The following is a 22,813-nucleotide window of genomic DNA, read 5'->3' on the forward strand; positions in this document are numbered from 1 at the left end:
GAGTGCTCAGTCACCCTCCCAGGTGTATATCGCTCGCTGAGTGACCCCTGGTTTGCCAATTCGGAACGATGCGCAGCTACCCAGGGCCGACGAGCCGCAAACACGGCGAAACACGTGTCCTCTGGTGCTGCCGCATCGTTCCATGAGTATCTGTTTTTCTGCGTGCAGCCATAGAAGCCATGTTAATCTGTAAGTTTGAATTTCAAACACGTCTAGTATCATTTATTTGTTTCTTTAATGGCTTTTTTTTTTCCTGCATTACAATTCACTGGCTTGCACTGTGGCATTGAGGAGTGCTCAGTCACCCTCCCAGGTGTATATCGCTCGCTGAGTGACCCCTGGTTTGCCAATTCGGAACGATGCGCAGCTACCCAGGGCCGACGAGCCGCAAACACGGCGAAACACGTGTCCTCTGGTGCTGCCGCATCGTTCCATGAGTATCTGTTTTTCTGCGTGCAGCCATAGAAGCCATGTTAATCTGTAAGCTTGAATTTCAAACACGTCTAGTATCATTTATTTGTTTCTTTAATGGCTTTTTTTTCTGCATTACAATTCACTGGCTTGCACTGTGGCATTGAGGAGTGCTCAGTCACCCTCCCAGGTGTATATCGCTCGCTGAGTGACCCCTGGTTTGCCAATTCGGAACGATGCGCAGCTACCCACGGCCGACGAGCCGCAAACACGGCGAAACACGTGTCCTCTGGTGCTGCCGCATCGTTCCATGAGTATCTGTTTTTCTGCGTGCAGCCATAGAAGCCATGTTAATCTGTAAGTTTGAATTTCAAACACGTCTAGTATCATTTATTTGTTTCTTTAATGGCTTTTTTTTTTCCTGCATTACAATTCACTGGCTTGCACTGTGGCATTGAGGAGTGCTCAGTCACCCTCCCAGGTGTATATCGCTCGCTGAGTGACCCCTGGTTTGCCAATTCGGAACGATGCGCAGCTACCCAGGGCCGACGAGCCGCAAACACGGCGAAACACGTGTCCTCTGGTGCTGCCGCATCGTTCCATGAGTATCTGTTTTTCTGCGTGCAGCCATAGAAGCCATGTTAATCTGTAAGTTTGAATTTCAAACACGTCTAGTATCATTTATTTGTTTCTTTAATGGCTTTTTTTTTCCTGCATTACAATTCACTGGCTTGCACTGTGGCATTGAGGAGTGCTCAGTCACCCTCCCAGGTGTATATCGCTCGCTGAGTGACCCCTGGTTTGCCAATTCGGAACGATGCGCAGCTACCCAGGGCCGACGAACCGCAAACACGGCGAAACACGTGTCCTCTGGTGCTGCCGCATCGTTCCATGAGTATCTGTTTTTCTGCGTGCAGCCATAGAAGCCATGTTAATCTGTAAGTTTGAATTTCAAACACGTCTAGTATCATTTATTTGTTTCTTTAATGGCTTTTTTTTTCCTGCATTACAATTCACTGGCTTGCACTGTGGCATTGAGGAGTGCTCAGTCACCCTCCCAGGTGTATATCGCTCGCTGAGTGACCCCTGGTTTCCCAATTCGGAACGATGCGCAGCTACCCAGGGCCGACGAGCCGCAAACACGGCGAAACACGTGTCCTCTGGTGCTGCCGCATCGTTCCATGAGTATCTGTTTTTCTGCGTGCAGCCATAGAAGCCATGTTAATCTGTAAGTTTGAATTTCAAACACGTCTAGTATCATTTATTTGTTTCTTTAATGGCTTTTTTTTTCCTGCATTACAATTCACTGGCTTGCACTGTGGCATTGAGGAGTGCTCAGTCACCCTCCCAGGTGTATATCGCTCGCTGAGTGACCCCTGGTTTGCCAATTCGGAACGATGCGCAGCTACCCAGGGCCGACGAGCCGCAAACACGGCGAAACACGTGTCCTCTGGTGCTGCCGCATCGTTCCATGAGTATCTGTTTTTCTGCGTGCAGCCATAGAAGCCATGTTAATCTGTAAGTTTGAATTTCAAACACGTCTAGTATCATTTATTTGTTTCTTTAATGGCTTTTTTTTTCCTGCATTACAATTCACTGGCTTGCACTGTGGCATTGAGGAGTGCTCAGTCACCCTCCCAGGTGTATATCGCTCGCTGAGTGACCCCTGGTTTGCCAATTCGGAACGATGCGCAGCTACCCAGGGCCGACGAGCCGCAAACACGGCGAAACACGTGTCCTCTGGTGCTGCCGCATCGTTCCATGAGTATCTGTTTTTCTGCGTGCAGCCATAGAAGCCATGTTAATCTGTAAGTTTGAATTTCAAACACGTCTAGTATCATTTATTTGTTTCTTTAATGGCTTTTTTTTTCCTGCATTACAATTCACTGGCTTGCACTGTGGCATTGAGGAGTGCTCAGTCACCCTCCCAGGTGTATATCGCTCGCTGAGTGACCCCTGGTTTGCCAATTCGGAACGATGCGCAGCTACCCAGGGCCGACGAGCCGCAAACACGGCGAAACACGTGTCCTCTGGTGCTGCCGCATCGTTCCATGAGTATCTATATATATATATATATATATATATCGAACCTCCATTTTGCAGTGTATATATATATATATATATATAATATGTATGTGTATATATCTATACTCATGGTACGATGCGACAGCACCAGAGGACACGTGTTTCACCGTGTTTGCGGCTCGTCAGCTCTGGGAAGCTGCGCATCATTTGGAATTGGTAAACCAGGGGTCGCTCAGCGAGCGATCTACACCTGGGAGGGTGACTGAGCACTCCTCAATGCCACAGTGCAAGCCAGTGAATTATAATGCAGGGGGAAAAGCCATTAAAGAAACAAGTAAATGACACTAGACGCACTTGAATTTGAAAATTACAGATTAAGGTGGCTTCTATGGCTGCACGCAGAGAAACAGATACTCATGGAACGATGCGACACACCAGAGGACATGTTTCGCCGTGTTTGCGGCTCGTCAGCTCTGGGAAGCTGCGCATCGTTCGGAATTGGTAAACCAGGGGTCGCTCAGCGAGCGATCTACACCTGGGAGGGTGACTGAGCACTCCTCAATGCCACAGTGCAAGCCAGTGAATTATAATGCAGGGGGAAAAGCCATTAAAGAAACAAGTAAATGACACTAGACGCACTTGAATTCGAAAATTACAGATTAAGGTGGCTTCTATGGCTGCACGCAGAGAAACAGATACTCATGGAACGATGCGACACACCAGAGGACATGTTTCGCCGTGTTTGCGGCTCGTCAGCTCTGGGAAGCTGCGCATCGTTCGGAATTGGTAAACCAGGGGTCGCTCAGCGAGCGATCTACACCTGGGAGGGTGACTGAGCACTCCTCAATGCCACAGTGCAAGCCAGTGAATTATAATGCAGGGGGAAAAGCCATTAAAGAAACAAGTAAATGACACTAGACGCACTTGAATTTGAAAATTACAGATTAAGGTGGCTTCTATGGCTGCACGCAGAGAAACAGATACTCATGGAACGATGCGACACACCACAGGACATGTTTCGCCGTGTTTGCGGCTCGTCAGCTCTGGGAAGCTGCGCATCGTTCGGAATTGGTAAACCAGGGGTCGCTCAGCGAGCGATCTACACCTGGGAGGGTGACTGAGCACTCCTCAATGCCACAGTGCAAGCCAGTGAATTATAATGCAGGGGGAAAAGCCATTAAAGAAACAAGTAAATGACACTAGACGCACTTGAATTCGAAAATTACAGATTAAGGTGGCTTCTATGGCTGCACGCAGAGAAACAGATACTCATGGAACGATGCGACACACCAGAGGACATGTTTCGCCGTGTTTGCGGCTCGTCAGCTCTGGGAAGCTGCGCATCGTTCGGAATTGGTAAACCAGGGGTCGCTCAGCGAGCGATCTACACCTGGGAGGGTGACTGAGCACTCCTCAATGCCACAGTGCAAGCCAGTGAATTATAATGCAGAAAGAAAAGCCATTAAAGAAACAAGTAAATGACACTAAACGTATTTGAATTTCAAAATTACGGATTAAGATGGCTTCTATTGCTGCACGCAGAGAAACAGATACTCATGGGACGATGCGACAGCACCAGAAAACACGTGTTTCGCAGTGTTTGCGGCTCGTCAGCTCTGGGAAGCTGCGCATCGTTCGGAATTGGTAAACCAGGGGTCGCTCAGCGAGCGATCTACACCTGGGAGAGTGACTGAGCACTCCTCAATGCCACAGTGCAAGCCAGTGAATTATAATGCAGGGAGAAAAGCCATTAAAGAAACAAGTAAATGACACTAAACGTATTTGAATTTCAAAATTACGGATTAAGATGGCTTCTATTGCTGCACGCAGAGAAACAGATACTCATGGGACGATGCGACAGCACCAGAAAACACGTGTTTCGCAGTGTTTGCGGCTCGTCAGCTCTGGGAAGCTGCGCATCGTTCGGAATTGGTAAACCAGGGGTCGCTCAGCGAGCGATCTACACCTGGGAGAGTGACTGAGCACTCCTCAATGCCACAGTGCAAGCCAGTGAATTATAATGCAGAAAGAAAAGCCATTAAAGAAACAAGTAAATGACACTAAACGTATTTGAATTTCAAAATTACGGATTAAGATGGCTTCTATTGCTGCACGCAGAGAAACAGATACTCATGGAACGATGCGACACACCAGAGGACATGTTTCGCCGTGTTTGCGGCTCGTCAGCTCTGGGAAGCTGCGCATCGTTCGGAATTGGTAAACCAGGGGTCGCTCAGCGAGCGATCTACACCTGGGAGGGTGACTGAGCACTCCTCAATGCCACAGTGCAAGCCAGTGAATTATAATGCAGAAAGAAAAGCCATTAAAGAAACAAGTAAATGACACTAAACGTATTTGAATTTCAAAATTACGGATTAAGATGGCTTCTATTGCTGCACGCAGAGAAACAGATACTCATGGGACGATGCGACAGCACCAGAAAACACGTGTTTCGCAGTGTTTGCGGCTCGTCAGCTCTGGGAAGCTGCGCATCGTTCGGAATTGGTAAACCAGGGGTCGCTCAGCGAGCGATCTACACCTGGGAGAGTGACTGAGCACTCCTCAATGCCACAGTGCAAGCCAGTGAATTATAATGCAGGGAGAAAAGCCATTAAAGAAACAAGTAAATGACACTAAACGTATTTGAATTTCAAAATTACGGATTAAGATGGCTTCTATTGCTGCACGCAGAGAAACAGATACTCATGGGACGATGCGACAGCACCAGAAAACACGTGTTTCGCAGTGTTTGCGGCTCGTCAGCTCTGGGAAGCTGCGCATCGTTCGGAATTGGTAAACCAGGGGTCGCTCAGCGAGCGATCTACACCTGGGAGAGTGACTGAGCACTCCTCAATGCCACAGTGCAAGCCAGTGAATTATAATGCAGAAAGAAAAGCCATTAAAGAAACAAGTAAATGACACTAAACGTATTTGAATTTCAAAATTACGGATTAAGATGGCTTCTATTGCTGCACGCAGAGAAACAGATACTCATGGGACGATGCGACAGCACCAGAAAACACGTGTTTCGCAGTGTTTGCGGCTCGTCAGCTCTGGGAAGCTGCGCATCGTTCGGAATTGGTAAACCAGGGGTCGCTCAGCGAGCGATCTACACCTGGGAGAGTGACTGAGCACTCCTCAATGCCACAGTGCAAGCCAGTGAATTATAATGCAGGGAGAAAAGCCATTAAAGAAACAAGTAAATGACACTAAACGTATTTGAATTTCAAAATTGCAGTGCAAGCCAGTGAAGTATTAAGGAAAGAAAAGTAAAGTAATATACAGGGTGCCCACGCTAAGTGTGAACAGATTTTTAAAAAATATATCAATCACTTTTTCCGAGATGAAATCAATTGCAATATAGCATATGCTGAAGGGCACTCCCTAGGGGGGCATTAACAGACTCCTAAGGCAATGTCTTAATTAATTTTCAATAATTAACTTTTTAATTATAAAAGCTACGAAGTTGCTCCAATGAGAACATCTGATCTCTTCCGTCACTAGATACCAAAACCGTTTTCAGAGCAAAAATCCGTTCGGTAGATCGTCCGCAAAAAATTCGTGAAGGAACGCCACTTTTTCTTTATTTGGTTTATTGCGCATCTTCAAAGAAGAGGCTTTCCTTTACCCCCAGTGTGAGAGATTGAAAGAGCAGTGATCTGGATAGAAATTTGAACCAACTCAAGCAAATATTCATCAGTCGCCAATTCCCACCCAGTTTAGTTGAGGACGCAATAAGGAAGGCCCGCAGGGCAGATCGCAAAGCTCTGTTCCAAAACCGCAACCGCAAATCAGACAATGGCTCCGTCAACCTCGCTGTAACATTCAACAATAATGTTTCCAACATCAACAGTATACTTAATCGCCACCACGGTATTCTTCGTCAGTCAGAGCGCATGCGACAAATCTTCCCGGAACCCCCACGTGTGGCCTACAGGCGGACGCAAAACCTCCACGATAATCTAGTCAGCTCCAAAGTCAACCGACCAACAAGTCCGACGGCAGGCTGCCACATGTGCAATGGCCGCAGATGTCAAATATGCAAACTAATGCGAAGTGCCCATGTGCATAACAGCACAAATTCTAATTTCTTCGTCAAAATTCATGGTGACTTTGACTGTAATTCATCCAATGTCATTTATGCCATTCAGTGCAACGCGTGTCAAGCACAATACGTAGGCCAAACCAAAACATCTTTTCGGATCAGGTTCAACAACCACCGGTCGGACGTTAATAAAAAGCCAAATCTTCCTGTTTCTCGTCATTTCAACCAGCCTGATCATTCAATAAATGACGTCGCGCTTTTTATTCTTCAATCAAACTTTAGCTCTGATAGAGGAGGGAACAACGCGAGTCTTACCTCATTTACAAATTCCAATCAATCATTAACGAAGATACCGGTGTACTTTCAACAGTAAGGAACCTGTTCGCCTAGATGGGATATACTTTCCCGTTTTCTCCTTTTATGTTCTTTTCAGCTATGGCCTCAGTACAGCTCACCCTGAGCTGGCTCCCCAAGAAAGATTACATCACCACCCGGACTTGACCTTGCGGAATGTTCGAGAATATGACTCAGACAACTGCCACGTGGCATACTTGCACCGATTGTGACGTCACCCAGGGAACCTATTTAAGCAATATCAACCCTTGTACAGGTCCTGACAAAAGTTTACGGAACACGCGAGCGGTGTATTTTCTCCTCGGTGCGACACCCTAGCGGCAAGCGGAAGCTGGCGAAATCAGGCCAGTTCACTGCCTCAGAGGGGTGGACGACTGCACTCTTAGCGACACACAGCGGTAGTTTCGGTATGATTTCTGTTGTATGTGCCCGCAAAGTGAGCTGGATTTTACTGTTGTGCTCGCCAGCAACACGTGATTCAACGATTGTTGAGACAGGGAGCTCGCCGCTATCATCGCGTTAACAAGGATGAATCATAGTGGCAACACTTTACCGTGTATTGTTTTTATTGGAAAGCCAGGATATGTAGAGAAGACAAAGAAAGGTATCTGGTGAAGAGTTGCCTTATTATGGACGACGCGTGACGAGCTGATGAACACATGACGTTGACATTGATAATTGATTGATAAACAAGTGACGTGAGTCACGAGTTGTTGACGAGCACAACAGTTTAATCCAACTCACTCCACGGGCACATACAACAGTAATCATACCGAAACTACCGCTGTGTGTCGCTAAGAGCGCAGTCGTCCACCCCTCTGAGGCAGTGAACTGGCCTGATTTCGCCAGCTTCCGCTTGCCGCCAGGGTGTCGTACCGAGAAGAAAATACACCGCTCGCGTGTTCCGTAAACTTTTGTCGGGACCTGTACCTCTTTTGTCCTGACGAAGACAGTGCCACTCTCGAAACGTCGACCATTCTTTTTTAAATTTGTGTGTTAAATTGCCCATTAAACAAATTAGTTTTTTAACGTTCCTGTAATCTGTAGTTCACGTCTTATTATTTCACTTTTATTCAACTTCATAGCCGTCTGATATATTAACCTATTTGTCCTTTATATATATATATATATATTATATAGGTATATCACCCTGACGAAGTGCAGTCTCGTGCACGAAAGTCTTGTTTACCATGTGTAAATAAATAAGTTGCTCTTACCTTTTAGCATCACTCTGTACGCCCCGCGCACCTAAACTGTCACTTGCACAACACAAGAGCAAACAAAAAAAAAAAAAAAAACACATTCACTTGTTCTGATCGGCTGGCGGCTCCGGACTTCTTTCTTTCACGACCTCGATTGAGGACAGCTGACACAGTGTACAGGCGCGCACCCAGAGACGAATGTCTTTTCGTGCACCCGGCCATACGAAACGGCAGGGTCACCAGATGTGCGGTCCTCAATTGAGGGCGTGAAATAAAGAGGTCCGGAGCCGCCAGCTGATCACAACAAGTGAATGTTTTTTTGTTTTTTCGCGCGCCCCGCGCACCTAAACTGTAGCTTGCACGGCACGAGAGCATCGTCGTCTGTAGCGCTACAACTCTTTGGTTTACTCACCACCGGTAACTTGACATCGCTTATTTTTTACCTTCGTATCTTAAAGTTCATATAGCAAAGTAATGTAAAAAAGTATTAAAGTAAATAATAAAAACATGAAAGGAGTGCAGGTCAGGGAAAGGAAAAATTCTGGATGTGTAAAAGAGGCCTTACTCGTTCCCCGTAAGTGCGTGTTCTTTGCGACTTCTGTTTCATGAGTTGGTTGCTGTAAGTGAGTGTTCATAGGTTGAACTTATGATTGTCCCCTTGGTCTTGACTCCATCTTTTTGGTGCGCCTATTGTTCACAATGAATTACAGTAAAGGATAAGAATAATGACTGCTACCTATTCTCACGATGAATTATGAAGGTGGTAGGGTAGGACTCCTGCCTGCTGATCCACGTCTGAATAATGTACTTAAGTGTTCTGACGATGGTAGCTATGGTACATCGACAATAAACGGAGTGTTGCCATCACGTTCGCTGAAAAGCAAGACTTTCCTCTGCGGCAATAGCAAACTGTTGAAAATAATAAACAATAGCAAATTGACGTGGTGAATGGACTTATCACGTCATCACTCCATGCGTGTGTGTGTGCGCGCGCTGATCTCAACATTGTATTAACTGGTTGTTCATGCATATCTGCAGTGTACTCCCCAGACGAGTCCAGAATTTGCACTCGGGACAAATACATTGTGCTCACTGATCAAGCCTTTAGTTACTCTGCATACGACGACCTTGCATGGAAGCTGGGAAGCAAGTGAGTGCTGAAACCAAGTTCTCGCGAACGTATTATTTCGACCTTGTATATATCACCACTCAACAGAGGACCAGTACGTTTCTCTGCACAGTAATGGCCACTTAACTTTCAGCGATTAGCATTGAGGATCATGGCATTGGAGTATGGAGATTTCTCCGAAGGTGCACATGCATCGAGCAATTCTCCGCATAATGCAGCACACAAACACGCTAATTCGCTTGTCATTTTGGTCTACATTGCGTTCACAGAGAGAGATTTTGCGGTAAACTACATAACGGTTTTCCTGTTGAATATCAGGTTTGTCGGTACTCGAAAGTGTCGCACTTGTACATTTAGGGTAAACAGGTATAAATCCTTACGTGTTTATTTGCTCAAGGGTCATTTCACTTGATGCTGTGCATTTCAGGATGGGAGTTGAAGAGTACGATCCTTCCGGGAATGTTTGCCTCCGCATTCAGAACGCATACAGGTGAGCCGTCTGCCACGTAAGCCCTCAGCTCGGATCCGTATACTTATACACACAAGGTATAATCAACCAATCATGCAGCCGACTGATTGTCTCCTTCGTCTGTTTTCTTTTAATTTCAATTTGAAATTTATTGAAAACAACAACATGACAAGGAGTAGCGGGACCTAGTACAGACTCCTGGCCGTTCACTCGGTCACATTGGGGCGGCGTAAATCGAAAGAAACTATATGCGTACCAGTAGTACCTAGTAAATAGTGTCGTCATGAACACGAACAACTGAACTAATCAAGCTAAGGTACAAGATATACTGAGGTCAAACAACAATTATCTGGTTATACTAGTCAAAACTTAACGAAAGATAACGAAATACTGTGCCATAATACATTCCAGAAAGGCAAGATGCAACGGTGCACACACCACGCATGTTCGTAATATTGGCATTGCGCGGCAAAGAAATAACACGTTTTACCCGTACCCTCCTAGACTAAACAACATACGAGGGCAAACCGAAAAAATAGGGGAGGCTGTGCCTGGAAACGGCCGCGACTTTTGACGTGAATGGTGGCTCGCCGTTGTGGGCGTGGGCAACGTCACGACTGACGTCTTGGGGAATGGACATGGAAATCGATTTTGGTTGTAATATCAAGACCGTGGAGCTCCAGGAAGCAACATCGTTCACGTAGGACATGCATCCTTTAATCATAAGCTCGACGAAGATCGTAAGCAGCGAGCAAGAACAGGACTTTTGCGTGCGCCGAATTGTTGTTGTTGTTGTTGACGTTGTAGTGGTTGACTACAAGACGAAATACCCAGAAATTGCTCTTCTCCCACCAAGGACTTTGTCGTGAACCACAGAGCCCATCAACAGAATTTTTGAAACACACAGAATACACGACACCGTCATGTCGGGCAACGGTCCCCAGTTTCCTTCAATTGTGTTCACAGGCACTGCCAAAACCTACCGTTTCCAACACGTGACAAGGAGTCCGTCTTACTCCGAATCGAATGGAGAGTCTGAGCAAATGGTGCAAATGGAGAAGTGAGTACTGGTAAAAGAGGAAAACCTTTATCTGGCATTATTTGCGTCCAGGAACATGCCTGGCAACACTGGGTACATCCCAGCAGCAATCTTCTGATGCTACCATGAACGTTTTGTCGAAGGATGTTGGATTAAGAGGGTGTTTCGAAGATGATGGCAGCAGAAATGGAAAATCAGAGGCTTCGTTACAAGAGGAGACATCGCGCAATACCTCTCGCAGACTTGAAACCATGTGATACAGTCTGGATCAAGGGCTCCGGAACGAAGGGGTGATCGCTCGACGTCCAGATGTCTGGTGCAGCTTGACGTGAGTTGGGACGGCAGCGACTACCACACCTCTCTCGCCTGAGCGCACACAGCTGCATTTCGCTGCGGCTGATTTATGGGCAGCAGTGTGCAGCATCCGAGAAAGATCACGGCACCAGCATCATCATCACCATCATCATCAACATTGATAATACAACCTCTTCAAGCGTCACAGAAGGGGGACGAGCACCAGCTGTGGAACCACGTAGCGAAAATTCACGTATGCAGCGATACGTGGGTGTATCGCGGTAGGGCAAACAGGTCTTCAGACCATAAAGACTTGGTTTGTGAGATTTGGGGCTACTGGACATGCATAAGTGCTTGCGTAGTGATACTGCGTTGTGTGTTTAGTCATTCTTTAGAGAAGGGGAAAAGTGCTGTAACAGCATAAATAGTGATAACAATGTTGCTCAGGGAAGGGATAAGAGGTGGAATGGGGTATTGGTGGGGTGCATGCCTGTGGAACACTTCTACAAAAGAGCACGCGCAGAATATTGTTTTTTATTTGGCTTATTAGACACTGGAGCGTGCACATCTCGTGGGCTCAGTAGAACAGAACAATGCGTTGAGTCGTATTCGACTTTTGAATGAATGCAGCGTATCGACGGGGGATGTTTCGTGGCATCCGAAAAGCAAGCGTTGGATGAACTGTTACAGGCATACATGTCATTAGTTGTCGAAGAATAGAACGACGGTAATGCAATACTCGCTCGTCTCCTCGATGAGAGAGCTGCTCCTGAGGCGCCGTCCGCCTGTGCATTCCATGATACACGAGAATGTGCTGGAACCCACTGGAGATCCAACCTGAGGCGTACTTTGTACACATACTGGTGAGCCATTGGCACATATGTCACTAAAGGTGCCGCTTATGCGTCTGTTCTCGAGAGCTTGTGGTGCATATAGAGTCGATACACACTGTTCATTCTCTCTCAAAATCAGCTATATTGTGTAGAAGAATTCTTCTGCACAATATAGCTGATTTTAGCCAAGAAAGTAGGAATAGGATTGCCACGTGTTGCTATATGCAAAGCTTCTGGAACCAGGACTACGCACAACTCCAGTGACATTCCATGTCAGAGGGCCACGTGCTTTGGAGCGATGGAGCTGATTGGTGTAGGCGCTAATCTGTCGTCCGATTTTCGGCCCAGAAAAGGTAATTGCCAGACAGGGTCAGACGTATGCCACCACACTTCCATTAGAAGTCGGCTTAGGACGCGCATTCCCCCAGGGCGTCAGTCTTGACATTGGCCATCTCTATGAGGCCGACAACGACGAGCCCAGAGCTGCATATTAAAACGGAGTCTAGCCATTGGGAGGACTCACAAAAGGACACTCGACCTGTCAATCACAGTTTCGCTCCTCTAACTGGTTTGCTTTTTACCAAGGGAGCTGTCATGACACGTGATGAAAATGTTTTCACAGACTGCTGTGATTTCACGTTGCAGCTGTACATTCCCATACAACGTAAACAACGAGATTTGGCCGAGGCAGACCAACAATTAGGGACGACACAGACAAGTAAGCCTCAAACGCCCAGAGATTAACGAATGCAAACAACTCAGGGAAAAGAGGTGCTGACGCCAGGAATCGAACCTGGCTCTTCTGATTTCCGGTCAGATATGCTAACCGCTACACCACACCAGCACGCCGTTTCCCTTGAGCCGTTGAGTGCCTCAAGTACGGTGGGGGACGGACAACCAACCACGCTATTCCCATTCTCTCTTACATCTTTCTCACTCACTCTCTCATTCAGACACGAGGCAGGGCGATTGTAAACGACGTAAACAACGAGATTTGGCCGAGGCAGACCAACAATTAGGGACGACACAGACAAGTAAGCCTCAAACGCCCAGAAATTAACGAATGCAAACAACTCAGGGAAAAGAGGTGCTGACGCCAGGAATCGAACCTGGCTCTTCTGATTTCCGGTCAGATATGCTAACCGCTACACCAAACCAGCACGCCGTTTCCCTTGAGCCATTGAGTGCCTCAAGTGCGAGGGGGACGGACAACCAACCACGCTATTTCCATTCTCCCTTACATCTTTCTCACTCACTCTCTCATTCAGGCACGAGGCAGGGCGATTGTAAACGACGTAAACAACGAGATTTGGCCGAGGCAGACCAACAATTACGGACGACACAGACAAGTAAGCCTCAAACGCCAAGAAATTAACGAAATTTCTCGAAAATCAGTTTCAGCTGATGCTCCGCTATCGATACCTAACCGAAAATAGTACGTTTTATCGTCGGTGTTAGACCTAGTGAACAATGCGATCACAACGAAGTCATAACAAAAAAGGCACTGTGCTGTAAAAATTTGTGTGTCCTCAGGGGGCACTGGCTTCGGCTTGTGTTTGGTGAGTGGCGTCAGCACGGGCCCCAGCCCCCAGTCTCAAGGTGTGCCGAGGCGATTTAAGGTGATGGATAGAACCCTTGAGCCGTGGCGGTCTGGGCCTTGGTCAAGCCCTGGTCAACGAGTGTTCCTTAAAACTCATGGGCCTTCCCATATGTATATATAGTACTTTTGGAATGCCTAGTAATCGGATCTGCATGGTAAAACATTTCTTCTCAGCTGCGATCGGGGCGGCAAACGTCCCCGGACCGAAGTCTCGAAATCAAATCAACATTTTTTCATGTCCAAACACATAGCCTTATCTTCTACCGGAAATGAATCTATCTCAAGGAAATGAATATATTACCACCAGAAATGTAGTCCTTACCTTCGACCGTCCTTCACTGTCTGGTATATTGAAGGTTGTATATTTGCATAGACTGAGAAGTTACCCGTCAAAAAGAACTCGTTACAAGTTAAGTTACCGGGTGCAAAATGTAACTAAGTTAATAACGAAGTTCTTTAGCATGAAATGTAACTCGCAGTTACTGATTTACTTAAAAAAAAAAAAGAACGAGTTACTTCCAAGTTACTCCGGACACAAAATAGCATTACGCAGGTGCAGCGCGCGTGAGCAGTTGAGTTAGACCTTGAGTTGCCCGCGGAGGAGTGCAACACGCGTAGATCGTTTTCGTTTATGTCCAACAATAGACCTCTCCCTGTTTGTAAACAAATGACGTCATAGTGTTCGACAGCGCCAAAATTTGGTAGAATTGAACTACGCTCGAAGCTAGGGGTGAACAAGGTCGCGCCCGAAAGCCACGGTCTTGAGGGGGTTAGGACATGGTCCCTTAAAGGGACGCGACCCTCGGTCCTACTTTTCTTTCAATTGCTTTCAATGGGAGACAGCGAACAAGTGCCCGTTCGTGGAACCCAGCCCTCCTTCCGATTTGTTTCGGTTTCAGTCTGTCTATCAATGTCATGATGACGTTTCTCTGGCAGAGGTCTATTCGAACGCTTTGCACCTTACCCCCTGTGGGCGCGCAATGGTTCAGCTTAATTTCAATGGCAGCGGTTCTTACTTCCTGAATAAAATACTGTCATTGATTGAATATCACGTTTTATGGGAAAAAATGCCATGAAGGAACCGGAGAGAAAGCAAGAAAATATGTGGACGTGAGTGAAAAGCGAGTTAAAAATAACTTGGAACTTAAGTTACTTTGGCAAAGTTACCTGAAAAAGGAATGAGTTCCTCTGAAAGTTACCTCGGCGCAAAAGTACCGAGTTAAGTTACAAGTTACCAAAAAAAGGAACTTAGTTACAGTAACGAGTTACCTCGAACTCTGTATATTTGTCTGCAGGAGCACGTTCATATATCCTAAACCCTCTCCGTTGTTTTAAGTGCAACCGCTTCGTGCACGCTGCTGACGCCTGCCGTGGGTCGCCAAGTTGTGCTCGTTGTGGGCAGCAGGGCTATGATAGTGAAGAGTGTAGAGGCCCTGATTGCTGTGTGAACTGCATAAATGATCACCCCTCTTAGTCGAGGTCTTGCCCTAAGTGGAAATTAGAAAAGGAGATTTTACGCATCAAGTTTACTAAAACATCAACTACCCCAAAGCAATGAAGAGACTATCCCGTTTCATTACACATAAATCATTCTCGGCAGTGCTTCAACACAGACCAAAGATGGAAACAGCACACACGCCTCATTCGTTTGGAGACGACCATTCCTGAATGTTTGTCAGAAGACAGCCTGTTTGTCTGTCTTTTTTATTTAGAAAAGGCACATGACACTGCGTGGAGGTATAGTATTCTTCAAGACATCTATTCTTTCAGTACAAGGGGAAGCCTACGTAGACGTTCGCCGATTTTCTTCAAAACAGAAAATTCAGGGTCCGGCTGGGCACTGTGTCATCGCATCCTTTCTGTCAAGAGAATGGTGTCCTGCAGGGATCTGTTCTCAGTGTTACATTATTTTTAGCCAAAATCAACTCAATGGCATGTACCAACTCACCTTCGATATCGTATTCTCTCTGTGTAGATGACATACAAATATCTTGTTGTTCTTCAAACTTGACATTGTGCGAACGACAAGTGCAACTAGCAATAAACGGGCTCAACAAGTGGTCATCTGAAAACGGGTCTAAACTATCGGCTCAGAAAACTGTGTCAGTCCTGCTTTCAGGGTGAGAGGAATATTTCCACCACCATCCCTAAATCTGGGCGGTCGCGAGACCCAGGTCAAACCAGAAGACAAGTTTCTTGGGGTCACCTTTGACAGCAAGTTTACGTTTTTACCACACATTCAAAATATTTAGGCAAAATGCATGAAGCTCCTGAACCTCCTAAAGCTACTATCTCACAGATCCTGGGGAGGAGATCGAGACACATTACATTTAAGATTCATATATCCACTGTACGGTCTAGACTGGATTATGCTTCCAGTGTCTATGGATCTGCTCGCCAATCAGTTCTGAAAATTCTTGATCCGTTACATCATCAGGCTCAGCGTTTGATAACTAGCGCTTTCCCCACGACACCAATCGAAAGCATTTACGTTGAAGGCTATAAGTGGTCTTTGGAGAGACAGTGGACGAACCTTGCAATATCATATGCACTCAGGGTGAGGGGTTACCGAACCATCCAGCTCTGCGTTGTGTGAAGGAAACACGGTTCAACCAGCTTTTTCTTAAAAAGCCCAGTGTTGTCCCTCCTTTTAGAATGCGTCTGTTACAGGGAATCGACGCTTGTGGGTTTCCTGAGTATCACACTCCAGTTCTCGAAGTTGATGAAGGCGTTCCCCCATGATAGCCACTTCCACAATCTAACTACACCCTGATGAAATATAGTAAACAGGACACTCCTCCGTTTGTTCTCCAAGAGGACATACATCTTAAGGATACTTTTTGGAGAGCATACAGCATTTTATACAGATGGCTCTAAAACAGCCACTGCTGTTTCCAGTGCAACAGTAACAGGATCTTGTACAAAATCCTGTCGACCCGTGAACCTTGTATCAATTTATAGCGCTGAGGTCTATGCAGTCATCTTGGCAGGTAACTATATCCTGGAACAACAGATTCGATCTTCAGTTATCTACAGTGACTCCCTCAGCTCCTTCCAAGCTATCCGCAGCTTACACAAACAAAAGAACCACCTGATCTTGACTGCACAATACTTAGTGAACAAAGCATTCAGCAAAACAAAGCAGAACAAGGTCTCCGATTGAGCTTCTATTGGGCACCGCAGTCATGTGGGGATACCCGGGAATGAACGTGTAGACGCTGCTGCGAGAGCTCCACTTTCTTCTCACATTGTGCCTCTTTAGGACCTTTGCAGGGTCATCAGGACGAAAATAAACAACACATGGCAACAGCACTGGGACACCCAGCATCAAAATAAACTTGGGCTTTATTAATCAGAGAACCGGAAACTTCTATTGCAGAGTCGAAAACCACCTCTAGGGCATCATTTTAAGTCGCTTAAGTCTTGGCCATAGCCATCTGACGCACTGCTTTTTATTACTGCGGGGAAGAGCCGCCACAGTGCATACGTAGTGGGGAGCAGTTGCCTTTACGAAGTTGAGCGTCATCATTGGTTGCGTTAAGTAGGTGCCCCTCTTTTGGCGCACTCAGATCGGGAGTATGAACCCCCCGGAGCGGCCACTTACCAGCGAAAAGCAACTTTGGAGCGCTATACTGTGCCCTCCCTGATGTCCCTGATGCCGCTTCCTGTTGCCTGCTCGTGCCGAGAACAGACGGAGGACACGTTGACCTAGTTTGAACCGATAGTAACGATGGAAGAGACGACTATGGTTGCGAAGACATCTTGCAACAGCAAAGGAGATACAGCAGGTGGGAAGTTGCAACAGACGTCATAGGAGCTGTTTACTGTGAAGACGGCTGCATGGCGTGAAGATGTCCGGATTAAAGCACCACATTTCCCGCGAATAATCGCCGATATCCGCGTGGAAGTTGCCCACGAATATATGCAAAATACGAAAGCACGATAACAGTTATAAAAATATTACAGCTTACTGGAATCGGGGCCCTGGGTAACATTTTAAGTCTGTATTTTGCTTCGGAACCCACACTTCGAAGGTCGTCCTGCCGGCGCCCAACAGTGCGTACGTGACAGAAAATCTCAAGCACCCGGACGCTTGTCGTCTTCTTCAAAGCCCCCATTTCAAAACGGGTCCTCGGGGAGCGGCTCGGAGTCTCGCACTCCCGGGAGCGCGAGTGGTTCTTGTGTCGCGTTCAGTGAGTGGAGTCTGAAACACTCGCGCTCTGGGGCTCTTACTTAAGAGGACATACCACCCCCTGTTTTCTATGTGAACTTCGCATAGGTTTTGTGGCTGAACTACGAGACAGGTCGAAATGCGGAAAGTTTCATTGGAAAGGTGACGTCAAGATCTCTTAACTCCGGGAACTGAAATATCGCTCTAGCGTTGTAATTTTTTTACGGACCCCTGAAGGTGGGAAACCCTCTGTTTTCTATGTGAACTTCACATAGGTTTTGTCGCCGAACTATGAGACAGATCGGAATGCGGAAACTTTCATTGGGAAGTTGACGTCAAGATCTCTTAATTCTGGGAACTGAAATATCGCTCTAGCGTTGTAATTAAACAAAAGAAAGAGAAACGAATTTTGTCGCTACAGCTTTAAAATAAATAAATAAATGAAAGCAAATAAAAACAATCCGCTTCTGAGGTTAACCGGGGACATGTTTCAGGATTCAAATGACCCGTCTTTTGTGTGTTTTTAGCATTCTGTTTTTCCGAAAAAGAACTAAAAGTGAGTACAGGCAAGCATCCAAGGCGCGTTTACCACTGATTCCGGAAGGTGGCGTCGTCCGCTCGCAGCGCCCGAACGTACTCCGCTTGTAAAGCTTCGCGTATTGCGCAGCAGCTGATCGGCGTCCGTGGTTTCGGTTCGTGCTGTAGTGACCAATTCGTGGCTAAGTTACGCGTTTTTTTCACTTTCTTGTCCTGTTCATTTGCTCTCTGTCCTTGTGTGTTTTCTGCGTGTTCATAGTATTTATCCATTATGGCTCGAAGTCACGTCTACGGACAACGAAAACGTAAGAAGAAGGACTTTGCGAATTTACATGGTAGAGGCAGGCATGTGACGGAACCTGCGGATTTGAGAGATTTTGGTAATGCAGGATGCTCCAGCCGTGCTGTTCCAAGTGATCGTTGCACTTCGACGACTCCACATCGCGCAGATACCCTTGTAGGCTCAACCTTTGGTGGTAGTGTTGTTCCTCAAGCTGTAAGGATGCCGGTCGGAATGCTTGTTTCGCTTCGAGCACAAGCGAAATTCGTCATTTGCTGATTCAGCTGGGGTAGATAATGTAGTCCCCTGCAGTTCAGGTTGTGACGAGCTTGCCGGTCCCAGAGCAAGTCCCGTTCCAACCACTGCAGCTGTTACACCCAGTCGATCTCCATCTTTCGATACTGGCAATGTTCACCAGACACAGAGTCAGCGCACAAGTATAGTGTGAATGGTCGGCGTATAGTGGAGATTGATCACTTCTTCTCGTCTTTGCAAAGTTTGTCGGTACATAGCCCGTTTGGTTGCGGCCTGGCTAACATGGAAATTGTATCAGAACATCGGCGAGGTCTGTGTAGCTCTTTCAGTTTGAAGTGCAGGATGTGTCTGAGGAAAGATGTAGTCACAACGGAGGCACCAGTTGATCAACTTGTTCAACAACGCATGGACGTCAATTCCTCAGCAGTGAACGGTATCGTGTCTATAGGTTCTGGTTTCTCAGGCCTTCTCGAGCTCCTAGGTGCTCTGGACATACCCGGCATGGCTAGTAGCACGTACAGTAAGTATCAGGATATTGTTGCTAAAGGAATCGATAAAACAGCTTGGGAAGAAATAAGAAAAGCAGGCATTGAGGAAGCTTGGTTAGCTAGGGAGGCTGGGGACGTCAATGCTGACTGTGTGTTCCTATAATTACGGTCGTTGCCGATGGTGCTTGGTGCAAACGTTCATACAAGAACAAGTACGACGCTCTTTCTGGCTTGGTAAGTAAATATTGTTATCTACACTAAATAAAGGTGCCCGAAAAAGGATTTATCTTGCACACCGCTTGGCAGACGAGATATACAGGAAGTCTGTGCCCACCATTTGCGGAAAGAACACTATGAGCATTTATTTGGAGGAAAAAGTTGATCCCTCTGGTGCTATTAGTGGCACTGCTGTCTTTTGGTAAACACACGTACTAGAGTGGTATACATCCTGTGGCACGAGTTTGTACGATACGCATACAGATGCATAATTCCTGGAAACATTGTCATTGCGTGTAGAGTTTTGTGGAATACAATCCTGACATTTTTTCGTTTTTGCAGGCTGTAATTGTTGGGTGCCGCACAAAGAAAGTACTGTTCCTAGGCGTCCGGTACAAATTTTGTACACTGTGCGCAAGTTGCAAGGCAGGGTCGAGCCCAAAAAAGCATCTGTGCTTCAAGAACTGGGACAGCAGCTCTACCAGTATGGAGAAGGATATCGTCGTTGAAGGCTTCAGGCGCAGCATTGAGTTGCACGGGGTAAAGTACTTACAGTTGATCGCTGACAGTGATTCGAGCACATACAAGTCAATTCTTGAAGCTGCACCGTACCACCATCAGGTAATTCAGAAGATAGAATGTCGCAACCACCCTCTTCGAAACTATGTAAGTCGTCTTCGAGATATTGCTTTGGCAAAGAGAACAACCCCCATTCCCCCATCGCTGAAGAAGCTACTTCTGGATAATGCTGTTCGACTAAGAGTTGGAGTTGCTAGGGCTATTCACTATCGCAAAGAGCAGGTTGAGTTCAGCAAACGAGATCAGATCTGGAACCTGGTGGCTGATATCCGTAATGGGCCACTCCATTTGTTCGGCGACCACGCAAAATGTGCGGGTTACTTTTGCAGTGGTCCAAAAAAAGGGGAAGTCAATCACGTCCCAGAGCTCAGGAAATGCGGACTTTTCAATGAAATCCTTGTAGCGATGAGTCGTTTGGCAATCAATGGTAGCAGCTTGATCCTTGACGTTAACAATAATGCTGCATAACATTTCAATTCTCTCGTTGCAAAGTTTTCTGGCGGGAAAAGAATAAACTTTTCCCAGAGGGGATCAATCATTCGGAATGCGGGCTTCAGGGGCTGTCGTGTCTTTCAACTCTAAGCAGTACCATCGTGCTGTACATATGGCAGTGTACAACATCAGCCCTGGGAAGTATGCAAAAATTATGCTGAAGCGTAAAGCAGCTGTTCGTGCTGCTTGCATAAGGCATCGGGGTTCTGGGGCTGCTCGCTGTAAGCGTTCACTTGAAGGTGCGCCTTGCAAGCGTGCTTCGAGCGACAACCACTATGGTTCCATAGTGGATGCCCCAGAGATGAACCACGATGACTATGTTGAAGCTGCTGCGGTGTATAAGGATTCCCTTGTGCTCTCCCAACCAGATGCAGAGCAGCTCGAGGCTGATACTCGAGGTCAAGAAGGGAGAACTTTGTGGATGCAGGAGAGAGAAAGCGACTCACCGCTTCGAATTTTGGCAAGGTATGCAAGATGCGAGATGCAACGAGCAGTGCAAGTACTGTTCGTTCCTTGCTCTATGGTCATTTTGACACTGAGGCTCTCCGATATGGTCGCGACACTGAGCTCATTGCAATTGCTAAGCTGCAGGATGACTTAGGGGTGACTGTTTCACCATGCGGCCTTGTTGTTGATCGGGAGTTTGCATACCTTGCTGCAACACCTGATGGGCTTGTCGGTGACGACACTGTCGTGGAAGTGAAGTGCCCTTATTCGTCTCGGTCCCTTACCCCTGTGGAGGGGTGTGAGGCCATCATGGTGTTCTACCTTGGCTTGAGTGTATGAAAATATAGCAAAGCTGTCCCCAAACCGTCGTTCTTCCCAGGCACTGTTGAAACACGTCCACACGTTGATGCTATATGTGTGAGGCCATCATGGTATTCTACCTTGGCTTGAGTGTATGAAAATCGTGGAAAGAAACATGAATGGTGTTCCTAGCACTTTTGAAGCTCCACCAGCCTGTTCAGATGTCGACATCCTGAGTATGAATCCATTTTGATATTTTGACAAGGTCAGTAAGTATCATAATTGTGCAGAGCTGTCTCCCAACTGTCGCCAGTTCCTCGCATTGTTGAGCACGAGCAACATCCCAACATGTCGCTCTGCGTTACGTCCTCTTGCCATCTTGCCTTTACTTGGGTGTCATTTCAACATACGAAAATTGCCTTTTCAGATTCAGGTTTCCAGTACTACTGCAGATATGATGGCCAGACGCCGAAAGGTCAAACGTCCTAAGTGTTACTCTCTTTATCTGTCACTTGAAAATTCCCACTCTCTCCCTGATTATGAAGCACCTGCCCTTGCCACTGTTGTACCTGGTACAGCATTATGTGGCCAATGATGAATGGTGCCCTGTTGGACATTTTTTTTCCATAAACACACACTTTGAGGCCTTAGCTGCCAACTGACAAGCATGGCAAAAACAACTATCAGTTGCTACTTCATTGCTCAAAAAGGAAACTCGTTGCTGAGTAACACGTTCCAAGTTTTTACTATTCCCATATTATGAATCTGGCTCTGTCCACCAGGATGCTATATGTTGATGTCGTATGTGCGAGACCTTCATGTCCAAGTGCGCCTACATGCAGCGGACTGTATGGTACTTCATTATGTGTTTATGCCACATCGCCAATGATGAAATGTGCTCTGTTGGAAACTGTATCCACTAATGAACATTCTGAGGCTACAAGCATGAGCTGATACGCATAAGTAATGCAGAAAACGTGACGATGTATACATGCTGCGTTCTTCAATAAAATATCTCCAATCTACCAATAGTGAACACATGCTACTGATTTCTTTTTAATCTTTCGGGTGCTGGCTGTCTAGGATTTTCTGCTTGCAGGAATCTGTAAACCAGTGGTTACTAACAATGGCTATTGGTCACCTTGACCAGATTTCATCTGAAGAAAAACCTGAGTCCGGGGGAACACTGCAGAGACATCTGTACGGACCACAATACGAATTTGAGGAGAAATACATTTTTTCCCATGAAAAGCTTGCTATGAATCATAATATATTTTATTAACCAAAACATATCGCACGAGTTGCACCCGTAGGAAAATACCCAGCCATCTCATGCAGGCTACAGTGGGCATCAGTGACTCGCACTCATAGTGGTATGCAACGCCGTAGTCTTTCAATTTCAAATTTCACACGCATTATCATGCACCACCTCGCTCTGTTTAGAGTTTCTGCTCCAGGAAATATCACGGGGAGGGGGGCATATGTGCCCTGGACCAACTTCTAAGGAAACTACTGGTCTCAGGGTGCCTAGGGTAACGAGCAGACAGCCCAGCCGGAAGCTGGCAGACGGCATGGAGCCATTACAAAATCGCCATTGGAATGATGATAGTTGTTTACAAAATTTTTGTTGTTTACAAAAAAAGTTGT

At 46.5% G+C, this 22,813-nt stretch overlaps 1 protein-coding gene and 1 non-coding gene across 2 annotated transcripts in view; one reads left to right on the forward strand and one right to left on the reverse strand.

Moving 5' to 3' along the window:
* The window catches only part of LOC135369232 (uncharacterized), a 105,132-nt gene that overhangs the window by 15,785 nt on the left and 66,534 nt on the right, over window positions 1–22,813 (forward strand). Inside the window, exons 4-5 of the mRNA XM_064602854.1 lie at window positions 9,076–9,187; window positions 9,594–9,656. Of these exons, the coding sequence (XP_064458924.1) occupies window positions 9,595–9,656 (62 nt within the window). The 5' untranslated portion in view covers window positions 9,076–9,187; window position 9,594. The remainder of the gene's footprint in view (window positions 1–9,075; window positions 9,188–9,593; window positions 9,657–22,813) is intronic.
* On the reverse strand, window positions 12,574–12,645 carry Trnas-gga (transfer RNA serine (anticodon GGA)). The gene has a single exon. It is a non-coding gene; the product is annotated as a tRNA-Ser (tRNA).

Source organism: Ornithodoros turicata, chromosome 9 (assembly GCF_037126465.1).
Source record: "Ornithodoros turicata isolate Travis chromosome 9, ASM3712646v1, whole genome shotgun sequence".
NCBI classification, from domain to species: Eukaryota; Metazoa; Arthropoda; class Arachnida; order Ixodida; family Argasidae; genus Ornithodoros; species Ornithodoros turicata.